This window comes from Macrotis lagotis, chromosome 1 (assembly GCF_037893015.1).
Source record: "Macrotis lagotis isolate mMagLag1 chromosome 1, bilby.v1.9.chrom.fasta, whole genome shotgun sequence".
Taxonomy (NCBI): domain Eukaryota; kingdom Metazoa; phylum Chordata; class Mammalia; order Peramelemorphia; family Peramelidae; genus Macrotis; species Macrotis lagotis.
In genome coordinates, this window is record NC_133658.1 from 21,157,584 (window position 1) to 21,170,355 (window position 12,772).

The 12,772-nt window shown below is 48.3% G+C and overlaps 1 protein-coding gene across 1 annotated transcript; it reads left to right on the top strand.

Moving 5' to 3' along the window:
• The first annotated feature begins 1,489 nt into the window (after positions 1-1,489).
• On the top strand, positions 1,490-3,744 carry EGR4 (early growth response 4). The gene is made up of 2 exons (XM_074222098.1): positions 1,490-1,613; positions 2,396-3,744. Exons 1-2 carry the CDS (start codon positions 1,490-1,492, stop codon positions 3,742-3,744), a joined length of 1,473 nt encoding a protein of 490 aa, XP_074078199.1.
• Positions 3,745-12,772: the final 9,028 nt, after the last annotated feature.

Here is a 12,772-nt window from a genome sequence, read left to right on the forward strand (position 1 = left end):
ACTGGTCCTGGGTTTGGGACCTCCTGGACCTGGGAGGGAGGGGGAACAAGGCAGCTCTTGCATTTCTGGATCTTTGGCTTGAACCCAGGAAGAGGACAGCAGCAGCCTGAAGAATGTCCACCTGATTCTGCTTCCTTTGCTCTAAATGACTTCAACGAATTGTGTCTTCATGTGGGTGCTTTTGAGTTCACATGTGGAAATGGTGAGCTTTCTGGGTGCGCGTGGCCGTGTGAGCAAATGGGATGATTGGACCGAGGGTGTGACTGGTGAGGGAGTGCCTGAATGTGATGGAGGTGAATAGCTGCATAAAGAGTGCCTAGCCCAAAGGAAGGACTGGATGAGTTCTTTCCCTTCTGTCTCCACTTAGAGGACAGGTGAAGCAAGCCTGTCTGGCTTGGGCGCCCCTGAGAGTGGGAGTCTGGCTGCTGCAGCCCACCCCAGGCTCTAGGAATGCCCGTCTGCCCACAGAAGCTTGGATCCTCCACTCACCAGCTTCCCAGGCTAGGCAGGAGCTAGCTTGTCCTCTCAGGGCTGCACCCCCCCCACACACAAGAAGCAGCAAAGTCTACGAAACTCGTAACTTTTCCCGAGTGATGATCATTTCCTCCTGGACCTTCCTGGACTATGTCCCAGTGGAGGGGGCGGGGAAGAGAGGGCGGGGTGACGATTATAAAAAGACGAAATATTTTTAAAATCCCAAAGCCAAGAGGCAGAACACCACATCGGGGTGTGAGCAAACGTGAATACACACACTCACGGGGCCAGCCAAGCAGACTGAGACATTCCCCAGGAGGGAGAAAGCAGAGGGGGCGGCTAGGGGAGCCGTTAAGGTGGTGTGCCCAGGAGACCGAGATGCGCACACAGGCACATCCTCGGGGAAACATTCTTCTGGCTTCCTGGGGGATGCTAGATTCCTCAGGCCGACTCCTCACCTCCTCTTCTCCCTCCCTCATCCCCCCTCCCCAAAAAGCGCAAATGTAAAGGTTTGTGCGCGCGCACACACACACACACACAAACACCCAGAGCCAGCTCTATCAGCTCTAGGCCGGCGACGTCACCCAGCGAGCTTTCCTTATCGGGACTCCCTGGCCCACATCCTGTGTCCATATTTGGGCATTTACGTCACAGCGACCGGGCCGGGGACTCCAGAAATGGAAGCGGCCCCGGGAGGCGGAAGACCCGCGCCAGCCCAGCGGCCACTATATAAGTGGGGGCTGCAGCTTGGGGGAGCCGAGCTGCACCTTACTAAACGCGAGGAGCCGGAGCCCGGACCCCCAGCAGCCGCTCCAGGGGGGAATCCCCAGAACCCCCAAGCCCCACAGCCTAGATCTCGATCCCCCAAAGCCCGAGGCTGGGAGGCAGGATTCCTCTGGCCGCAGAGGACCTGTAGGGAGCCCGGATCGCCATTCGTCTACCTCCCAAACGTGGGGTCCCCCAGGGCCCCTTGTGCGCGCTTCCCCAGCCTTGCCACCGGGGCCCCCATTCCGCCATGCTGAACATGAGCGAATTCTGCCCAGAAGCTCTTTTCGCCAAGTACCCCGAGGGATGCGTTGAGACCAGCCAGGAGACTTTGCGACCAGGGAGAGACCCCTCCCTCGCTGGCTTCCCGGGAGGTAAGGAGAACCCCCCCCCCCCAATACAGACACACGAGCTAAACAGAAAAGAAGCCCCTCTTTTCTCAGAATGGGGAGTACGGGGAGATCCAGGTTCTGCAGGTGGCCAGGGCTGAAAGGAATGCTGGCTGGCTGGATGGGTGGATGGATGGATGGAGGGATGGATGGAGGGATGGAGGGATGGCTGGATGGATGGAGGGAGGGATGTGCGTATGCGTTGGCAACCTAGGAGCTGAAGCGTTGCTATTCAGGATGGTGCGGGGAGAGAGGAGGAGGGAAGGTTGAGGCCAGTGTGGGGGGGGGAGTAGGGGATGGCCCCACTCCCCCCAAGCCCCCAAATCAGTACTGTTACCATCTCAAAGTGAACCCTTGAGCTTCTCAGGGTCCATCTGCATGGGCATGCGAGTGTTCCCCAGTGTGCGTGTGTGTGTGTGTGTGTGTGTGTGTGTGTGTGTGTGTGTGTGTGTGTGATCCTGGGCTTGCACTTCTGCCCAGGCCCCCGGGGCTCGCTCCGACCCTTCTGGAGGGCTGCAAACACGCCTAGGGTCTGGCAAACATTCGTGTGATTGCCTGGGGGCACAAGCCTGGTGCAGAGATATTTGTGCAGAGCGCTGCGGGGAGGAGTAAAACCTGTGCACTAGAGCGTGGGGGCAACGCAGCGCAGCCAGAAGGGGTGGCCTAGGCAGAGGCAGATCTCCCAAACTTGGGCATCTGCGGTCCTGCCCTTCCCCGGGCCAGCTCTCCTCTAACGCCCTCGGGTCTCCGCTGTTCTCTCCCTGCAGGTGACTTCTTGAGCTCCACGCTGGGTGGTGCCTGTGACTCCTCAGATTATTTCTTTCTGGAGGGCCCCTCTCCCTCACCCCAGCCCAGCCTCAGCTACACTGGCAGCTTCTTCATCCAGGCCATTCCTGAGCACCCACACGACCAGGAGGCCCTGTTCAACCTCATGTCGGGGATCCTCGGCTTGGCTCCTTTCCCTGGGCCGGACGGGGCGGTCCCTCGGGCTCCTCTGGACTCCCTATACGCTGCCAACCCGGACACTTCCCTGGCCGGACCCCTGGACCTTTTCCCGACTGACCTGGGCTCCGCCACCCCCTTTCCGGAGACGCCGTGGGAGACCTCGCCTACCGCGGGCACTTCCCCGCAGTGCCTCTACGAACCCCAGCCCTCCCCACCCGACGTCAAGCCCGGCCTCCGAGCTCCGCCAGTCTCTCCTGCCCTAGACGCCGCTCCGGCCTTCAAAGCCCCCTACGGGCCTTGGGACCTCTTGCCGGCCGGCGCTCCGAGCTATCTGCCCCCGGGAGGCTACCAGCCTAGCCCCGAGGCTGGCTTCCCCCCGCTGGGCTCCAAGATCGAAGATCTGCTGCAAATTAGCTGCCCCGCCGACCTGCCCGGCCCCGCCACCAGAATCTACGGGGGCACCTACGAGGCCTTCTCCCTGTCCAGCTCCAGCCAGTTGCCGTCGGGGGACTTTGCAGAAGCGGGCGAGGGCCTCCAGCCGGGGCTCAGCCTGAGCCCCCCCGCGGAGGGCGGCGGCGGCGGCGGGGACCTCCTAGGCCGCACCCAGCCTTCCCCACTCAGCCTCCCCCTCCCGGACCCCTCCTCAGACTTCTCGGTGGCGCCGCCGACGGCCAGCGACTTCTCGGGGGCCGCGCCCCTCCCGCCCCCGACGGCAGCGCAGCCCCAGCCTCAGGCGCCGCAGCCCCCGCCACCCGCGCAGCCGGCGGCGGCTGAGCCCAGGCGGAAGGGGCGCCGGGGGGGCAAGTGCAGCCCCCGCTGCTTCTGCCCGCGGCCCCACGCCAAGGCCTTCGCTTGCCCCGTGGAGAGCTGCGTCCGCAGCTTCGCCCGCTCCGACGAGCTCAACCGCCACCTGCGCATCCACACCGGCCACAAGCCCTTCCAGTGCCGGATCTGCCTGCGCAACTTCAGCCGCAGTGACCACCTCACCACGCACGTGCGCACCCACACCGGGGAGAAGCCCTTCGCCTGCGACGTGTGCGGCCGCCGCTTCGCGCGCAGCGACGAGAAGAAACGTCACGGCAAGGTGCATCTGAAGCAGAAGGCCCGGGCGGAGGAGAGACTCAAGGGGCTGGGCTTTTACGCTCTGGGGCTCTCCTTCGCCGCCCTCTAGGCTCTCGCCCAGTTCGCCCTGAAGCGTGCCGGGGGAGCACGGCGGCCTTCTGTGGGCATTGATGCCGGGGCACCAAACCTTGACTAGCCTCCTCCTCGCCCCGCCCTTGGAGCTGAGGACCAGAACCCCAGGGGCCCTTCGATCCCCTGGCTCTAGTGGGTCCCACCCCCCGCCCCCCTGCCGCTCCGGATCAATGCCAGGGGGCGATAAGTGCGCCCGGCCGCAGCGGGCCCACGAGCTGTTCAGCACCACGCCCGAGGACAGCTCCCCGGAGCGCCTGGCCCCGGGAGCTCCATCCCTCCTCCCAGGCGCTTCTTTGGAGACTCAGGACACAGACGATTGTCTTTTCTACTCCGGGCCCGACGCCCCTCACCCCCACCCGGGGGGGGGGGGGCTGGCGGAGGTATCACCCTCCATCCGGCCCACTGGATGGGGTAGGGAGGGTGTTTCTTTGTACAGATCTGTCTGAGCGAACATCGAGTACAGCGTTGGGTTTTCTGGTTAATATTTATTTATCGATTTTGTAAAGAGATGCTCTCAGGCAGGTGATAAAGCTGTGTTTATTTTTGCAATTAAAGCGTTTGTGCAAAAAAAAAAAGTCCGATGGCTGGCTTCCTTCATTTTGCTGCAACCTACCGCCTCCTGGTCTGGGTCTGCCCACCAAAAGCTTACCTTGGTCAAATAGGGAGACCACCTGAGAGCTCCTTCCCTCAGGGAGAACCTGGTCTGAAGGGAAGAGACTCCACCTTTGCTCTCATGGGGCCTGGTTGGAGAGGGGGTTCGGGGTGGATCCTGGCTCTTCAGAAACTCATCTGCCAGTACGTTGGGATACCCACAGAGAAAGAGAATGGGATAGCATCTCACAGGACTATTGTGAAGAGCAAATGAAATGTGTCCGTAAGAAAAATTTACCAGTTATTCTTATATAACTTACTGTGAACCAACCTATTGGGAAATGGGCAGGACCGACTGCGGAGGAACTGGAACCCAGAAATCTACCCCCTCCACACAAATGACATGTGTGGAACAATATGGCTAGATTGCTGGCTTTAGAGGCAGAACTTGTATTCAAATTTTACCCAGGATTCAGTTGTTGGCCTCTAAGCAACTCACTTAATTTCTCTGAACCTCAATTTCCCTATCAACAAAATGAGAATAGTAACAGCTTCTACTCACAGAGTTGGTATAAAGATCAAATGAGATATTCTGTGGAACATAAAGCAAAGCAATTTGCAAATCTTAACGTGAATTATAAATTGACAGCCATTATTATTGTTATATAATATCACATCCAGTCGGAGTGGAAGAAGAGAGTAGAACAGCATGACATCATGGCGTGGAGTTAGTCTGGGAAGGTTTCCAAAAGGAGGTGAGTGGTGGAGTTGAGTTTGGAAGGAATCCAAAAGCAAGATTTGGCAGCAGGGAAATAAGGAAAGCTGGTTTCTAAAACCATGCCAGGGCAACTGGACACAATGAGAATAAGGTGCACTAAATGTAGTCTCTGACAGAGCCTCATGTCTATGTCAAAGAAACACGGACCTTGGAAATGATACAAACTAAATCCCTCCCTTGACAGATAATAACGGGCAGCTAGGTGGCAAAGTGGGCAGAGCACTGGCCCTGGAGTCAGGAGGACCTGAGTTCAAATCCAGCCTCAGACACTTAATGATTATCTAGCTGTGTGACCTGGGGCAAGCCACTTAACCCCATTTGCCTTGCAAAAAACCTAAAAACAGATAATAACATGTACATACCTCTATTACAAATAAAATGATGATAACAAAAACTCATTTTCATAGCACCTGACCATTTACAAAGTTCTTCCCAGAATTCCACTGGGTTTTATAACATATTATTATCCCCATTTTACAGATCTAGAAGCAAAATGTGCCTGGAAAAGAGCAAACTCATATATATGTATTCATATTTATGTGTATGTATAAATAAATGCATACCCTGTAAGGGCAACTAAATAGTGCAGTGGATAGAACCTTAGCCTTGAATTCAGGATGGGTGTTCCAGTCTGACCTCAGACACTTGCCATTTACTAGCTGTTTGATCTTGGGCAAGTCACTTAACCTGATTGCCTCACATCTAGGGCCATTTCTAGTTCTCCTGATTCATGTCTGGCCACTGAACTCAGATGGCTCTGGAGGAGAAAAGTGAGGCTGGTGACTTAGCACAGCCTCCTCACTCAAATCCAATTCACATGCTTGTCATGGCATCACCTCCCTGAGGTCATGGTCCTCTTTGAGAATGAAGGACAAAGGGTGGCTAGGTGGTGCAATGGATAGAGCACTGACCCCTGGAGTCAGGAATACCTGAGTTCAAATCCAACCTCAGACACTTAATAATTACCTAGCTGTTGTGGCCTTGGGCTTAACTCCATTTGCCTTGCAAAGAGCTAAAAAGAAAAGGAAAAAAGAGAATGAAGGACAAACTTTATGATTTTATGTATAGATATATATATCACATGATATATAAAGGTATTTATGTATAATATAAACACATACACATTTGTAAATACTTTATTATATAAATATAGATATAGTTATATAATTAAAAGACTGGTTCCCATATCTAGTTACTTATTACTAAGGAGAGCCCAAGTGAATTTCTTATTTAATGTTTGGCTCCATGTTACCTACTAGTCTAATGGTAATGCTCAACCTATATGGGCCTTTTATGATTTGCAAAACAGGAAATGGGTGGAGTATTAGAATAGCTGTTGAACTTTAAATCAAATAAGGTTCAAATACCAAATCTGCAGCTAAATTCTTGGTGTCACTTTGGCTTCATCTGTATATGGGGATAATAGTCCCTGCATTGGATGTCTCACAGAGTTGCAGGGGAAAATGCTTTCCAAGTTGAAAAGCACTATATAGATCTACATATGTAATTTTTAAGAATAGGGAATGGGAAGGCTAGACTTGTGGTTTCATAAAGTTATAGGGAACTCTCAGGTGAGGAAAATCCCTCCATTGATACAAGTCAACACTTCTCCACAACTTAAAGAATTGTTCAAGGTCACATGATCAGTACGGTATCATGGACAGAATTTGAATGCAGGTCCTCCTGGTTTCAAGTCTCTCTATCCACTAGACCATGCTGCTTTATTGTTTTCATTATAAACTTATGCTCACCTCAGACACATAATACTTACCTAACCACGAGTCTTTAGGCAAGTCACTTAACTCCATTGTCTTGCAAAAACCAAAAATTCTAAATCCCTCATTTTACAGAAAATAACACAAATAAAATGAAGATAGCAAGAACTCATTTACATAGCATTCCAGAGGGTTTTGTAACATATTGTTTAAAAAAAGTTTTAAAATAATATTATTCACTATAAAAATGAAGGGATTGGATTATGATGTCAAAAGTCTCTTCCAGTTCTGAGATTTTGTGAAACAGCTGAGAGCCTGGTCACAGGGAAAGGTAAGCCACAGAAACTGGGGTACAGGTTGGGATACCAGCTGCTCTTCTTCTAGGCTTCACATTCATCAGCCTTGTTAGGATACAGCAGTTGCTTAACTGTTCCCCTCCCCAACTCTGCTTCCTTATTACCCCTTCATAAGCTCAAGAGTTCTTGTTATTTGCCTCTCTTTTCTGATGCCAAATTTAAAACTGGCCTGCCCTGCCCCCATACACACACTTTCCCCAGCAATCACTAATGTAAATGAATAGCTTATATTTATATAATACTTAAAGGTGTTTTCCTCACAACAATCCTGTGAAGAAGGTAGTGTGAATATTATCCTCATTTTACAGAAGTAGCAACTGACTTGTCTGGAATCACAACTAAGTTCTGTTTAGAGTTAGACTCAAACTATGGTCTTGTGTCTCTCTAAAGCCTCCACTTTACCAGGCTGCCTCTGGCCTGGTAAATACTAAAGTTACAGATAATCTTTCTGTCATCGGAGCCTAATTTCTGTGCTAAAGTACAGCCTCCCAAGATTCAAGGGAACTGGATGCTTGACCCCTTCTTCTATCACTTCCAGTGATACATGTGTTTGCTAAATAAAAGTCATGAACAACCAGGGGCTCCCAGTTGGTCCTCTAGTCTCCATGACAAAGAGACTGTGCCAATGAAGACTGGTCCCTGAGCTAAGAGGCCACCTACACAGAAGGCTTAAAAGAAGAAATAAAACTCCTACCACTCAATTTGTCTTCTTCCATCTTCCAAAATTCGGTTTGACACTCCATCAATTCTCTGCTAGATTTCTGGAGAGGGTACAAGATTTCCCCTTCCCTCCCTCAAGAACATTAAAAGTCATTACAGGGGCGGCTAGGTGGCACAGTGAATAAAGCAGGCCCTGGAGTCAGGAGTACCTGGGTTCAAATCCGACCTCAGACACTTAATAATTACCTAGCTGTGTGGCCTTGGGCAAGCCACTTAACTCCATTTACCTTGCAAAAACCTTTAAAAAAAGTCATTACAGGCAATATGATAGTAAATGCTTTAAGACGAGCCTGAGACCAGCTCTCTAGTCTGTCACTGCTTCTTCTTTGTGTATTTTTCCTGAGCAGAGGCTAACCCAGCATCAGTCCTAAAAAGAATGGTCCTAGAATTCATAGCTACTTTACGAGCCATAGAGGTCTAAAGTCATTAGGAGTCCAGCCAAGACACTGGTCCTCCAGGGGGAGATGCTTCCCACACCTCTGTCTTGCGGAAAAAAATCATTACTACCACTCCTAAGAGAATGAGCCATGCATTCTGGCTGGGCAGGAGATATGAGTCTGGAAGGAGCCTTCATATAGTCCATATCTGAAGAAACTGTGCATCCCCAAAACTCTTGTGGAAGTCTTTGTCTCCCATGAAAGTTTAAAAGTAGGTTCATGCTTTATTTATCAATGAAGTATTCTTTGTTTTAAGCACTTCTTTTTTAGTGCTATGTACTATGGTGGTATATTGTTCTATGGTGGACTAAATAGCTATTCAAAGAGAATGTTTAGTCCTATGAATGGGTATCTGGGGAATTCAGAATCATAGAAAGAAGTCTCAGAGATTATCTAGACTGATATATATATATATACACACTGGACCAGGAAACCTTTCAACAATATTTCTGAGTGGTCTTCCTCCAGCTTTTGTTTAAAGATATCAAGTGAGATCTTATCCATTTGTCTTCTTATTTTACCCATTCTGCTTTGTTGATGTTCAGTGATGTCAGTCATGTCCAACTCTTTGTGACCCTGTTTGGATATTTCTTGGCTAAGATCCCAGAATGCTTTGCCATATCCTTCTCCAGTTCATTTTACAGATGAGGAAACAGAGGTAGACAGGGTGAAGAGACTTGCCCAAGGCCACATAGCTTCTAAGTGTCTGAGGCCGGATTTGAACTCAAGATGATGAGTCTTCCTGACTCCAGGTCTGGTTCTCCATCCACTTTATCACCTACTTTAGGTACATTGAATAACTATCCTACAAGGGGCTTATTAATACCCCTTTGAAGATACCTTAGACATGAACCACATCTCAATTTTAAGAGATTTATCCCAATGTAGAAGTTCTCTACTGGGCTGAGAATAAAATTAATCCAATAGTTGAAAAAAAAGTTTCTAACTTTATCTCATTGTATTCCACTCTATAATCCCTTAAGTTTCAGTCAAGCTTCCCAATTCTCTTTTAAAATATGTGTGTATAGGGCAGGTAGGTGGCACAGTGGATAGAGCACCAGTCCTGGAGTCAGGAGGACCTGAGTTCAAATGTGACCTCAGACACTTAATAATTGCCTAGCTGTGTGACCTTGGGCATTGCTTTAAATAAAAATAAATTTAAAGATAAACAAAACAAAATATGTATGTATGTGTTTGCATTGTTCATTGTGCAAGAATAACCTGTCCTCTCCACATCCTTTATGGAATTCAATCATTCTGCAAAGTCCAATTCAAATGTTCTCTCCTTTATCAAGTCTCCTCCAGTCCCCCTGACTGGCATCTTTCACCCCTCAAATGTGATATAGATACTGTTTCATTCCTCTCTTCCAGACACTTGTCAAAATATTCTTTCACATTACAGTTATCTGCATTCATCTGTTACTCCCATTCCATGAGCTTCGTGTCTAATCAATACTGCATACCACCACCCTTACTCCACCTGATCCTGAATTCCATACATAGAAGGCACTTATGTTTGCTGAATTAAATGAAATCATAGAATCTCAGAATGTGAAGAAACCTCAGAAACCACCTAGACTAGACTGTGCCTAACCAAGAAGCTCCCCTACAAGTCATCACTCTTTGGCTTAAAATCTTGCAGTGACAGTTGCCCCCTAAGGCAACCCATTATATTTTCAGATAACCCTAAAGAAAGAGGTTTTCGAGCCTAAATTAGAAATGCTTCCGCTTCTGTCCTTGGGGGGTCAGGCAGAACAGGTTTAATACCTCTAGACAAGAATAACATTAGCAGATTTATGATTTACAAGATTGTTACAAGATGTATCATCTCATTTAATCTCCACAACAACCCTGTGAACTGGATACTATGATTAAACTTATTTCTAGATGATGAAAGTGCCCAGGTCATTCATTAGTAAGATCTGAGGCAAGATGCAAACTCTTGCACCACCTAGTGGTTTTGGAAGCCACATATCTTCACATTTTGGAAGAACGATTAATTCCCAGACCCTCCCTAACCCCCAACCCACCTCCAGTTTTCTGTTCTTTCAGGACTACTCACTTACTACTTTTTTTTATATGGTAGGGTTTTCTGTAAACACATCTATATTCAAATTTATGCTGGTTACGTATATACATATGTTGCTTTTGGCATCAGATCTAAGAATTCATCAGGTTGGGGAACCATTTGGTGCTTGCTCACTGAGAGATGGATCCAGACGTTTGCCTAGAGTCACAGAGATAAGTCCAGAACCCAGGATCTTACAGGCTCAAGATCCTTGTTATCCATTCTTCCCATATGTAAATGCATATACTTGGAAATGGGTTAGTTTCTAAATGTATTGTTATAGTATATGAAAAATGTCCCTCTGAGGCAAATTAATCGGGGAATCTTAGTGCAATGGAGTTCTATACCTGGGTTCAGGAAGACATAGACCTACCTGTGAAAATCCTAGACAAGTCACTTACCTTCTCCACTCCTTAGGATTCTAAGTCATTGAAGAAATCCCATTTACTTGGCATATTCCTAGATCATAGCACCATAGACTTAGAACCAGAAGGGACCTTATATAGGTTTTAGTCCAATCCTCACATTTTGCATATGTGTAGAAAAATAGCATCATCGGTTGGGTAGATAGAAAGGTAGACCTTGTCAGGAAGACCTAGCATCAAGTCCTGCTCCCCTCACCCTGATGCTGTGACAAATCCCTCTTACTGTACATGCAAGCCATCTCCAGGACAAGAAGTTACAGTCGGCATTGGTAGGGGGGAGATCACTATAACAATAAAATCACTGGTCCAGGGGGCTGAAAAAAAGTGCATGTAAAACATGCATGCATATAGATACTATCTTCCTAGTTAAACTATAGGCTTCCGGAGGGTAAGGGCTAGAGTTTATCTTCGAGACTCCCAGGATCCATGATGTTGTCTACATGCATGGCCTCAGAGTTTTTCAGGCCAAGAAGGTCATCATAATAAGCTGGGAGGGACCTCAGAGGTCACTGAATCAGCTCCATCATTTGAACCCAGGTCCTCTGAGTCCAGAGCCAGGGAATGATCTTTCCACTGTACTGTACTATCTTGCTACATGAGTAAACTATTAACAATATTCTCAGAATTTTGATGAGCTAATCCTTAACTGAGAAACCTATTAGTATCAGCCTTCTGGGAAGAATCTAAGTTTTCCTAGCTCCATAGACACTGTCTGAGCTCATGCTCAACTGGTGGAGCCTTGAGCAGGTCAGGATCAACCCCCAGGTTTCAAGGAAACATAGTCTATCTTTGCTAGAATTCTACCACTCAGAAAGCATTTAATGCCTATTCTGTTCAGTTTCACTGAAGAGGGTTAAAAGAGAGAGAATGAAGGACTGGAGAAAGAAGGACTCTGGAGATGAGAAGGGGAAGGAAGAGGAGTTAGAGGAGGTGGGGGAAAAGGGAGAGCAATATTCAGAAGAAAAGGAGGGGAGGAGGAGGAGGGTGAAAATAAGAAAGAAAATGGCAATGGGACAAGCCAAAGAAGAAGTGGACGAAATAAAAGATGAGGGGAAAGGAAGGATCCCAGAGGAGATGGAAGAAAAGGATGAGGAAGAGGGGAAGAGAAGGAGCATGGCTGAAAACCTTGGATGCAAAAGTGTCAACTGCTGAGGTTCACAGAGTGCGGCTCAAATTGACTGCCTCTGTGTCTCTCTTGGCCAACCTGTCTGCCTATCTCTGTCTCTGATTTCATATTCCTCTTTGTCTCAGCAGTTTCCTCTTATGAATGTGTTAAATGCCTCTCTGTCTCTGGCTTCATTTGTTGATGTCTCTGGCTCTCTGGCACACACTAGGTAAGTTTTAAGATAAACAATTTTAGAGCCAGAGTTCCCATAACAACCAAGTGGGAGCTGCTTGTCTGTGTGATATGGCGTGGGCATGCATACACATACACACACACATACAAACATGAACATGCATGGATTCACACAGAGAAATACACATCAGTAGATACACAGAGTTCACACAAATATATATGCAAACAAAGACACACAGATCCACACAACACATACAAACATTCACATAGACAACAAAGCCAGATACACACAAATAGATGCACATAATTTAGAAATATGAAATAGAGAAATCACACAAATACACCTAGATCCATACACTTAATGTTTGTCCTTCATTTCTGAAGAAGACCATGACACCAGAGAAGTGATGCCATGACAAGCATATGCATTGGATTTGTATGAGGGGGGCTGTGCTTAATCACATGCTTCACTTTTTTCTTCCAGACCCAATCTGGATCTAGTGGCCAGAGATGAATCAGGACAACTGCAGATCGCTCTGGATGCAAGGCAATGCCCAAGGTCACAGAGCTAGTAAAAGTCCGAGACTGGATTGAAACTCCCGTCCTCCTGATTCCAAA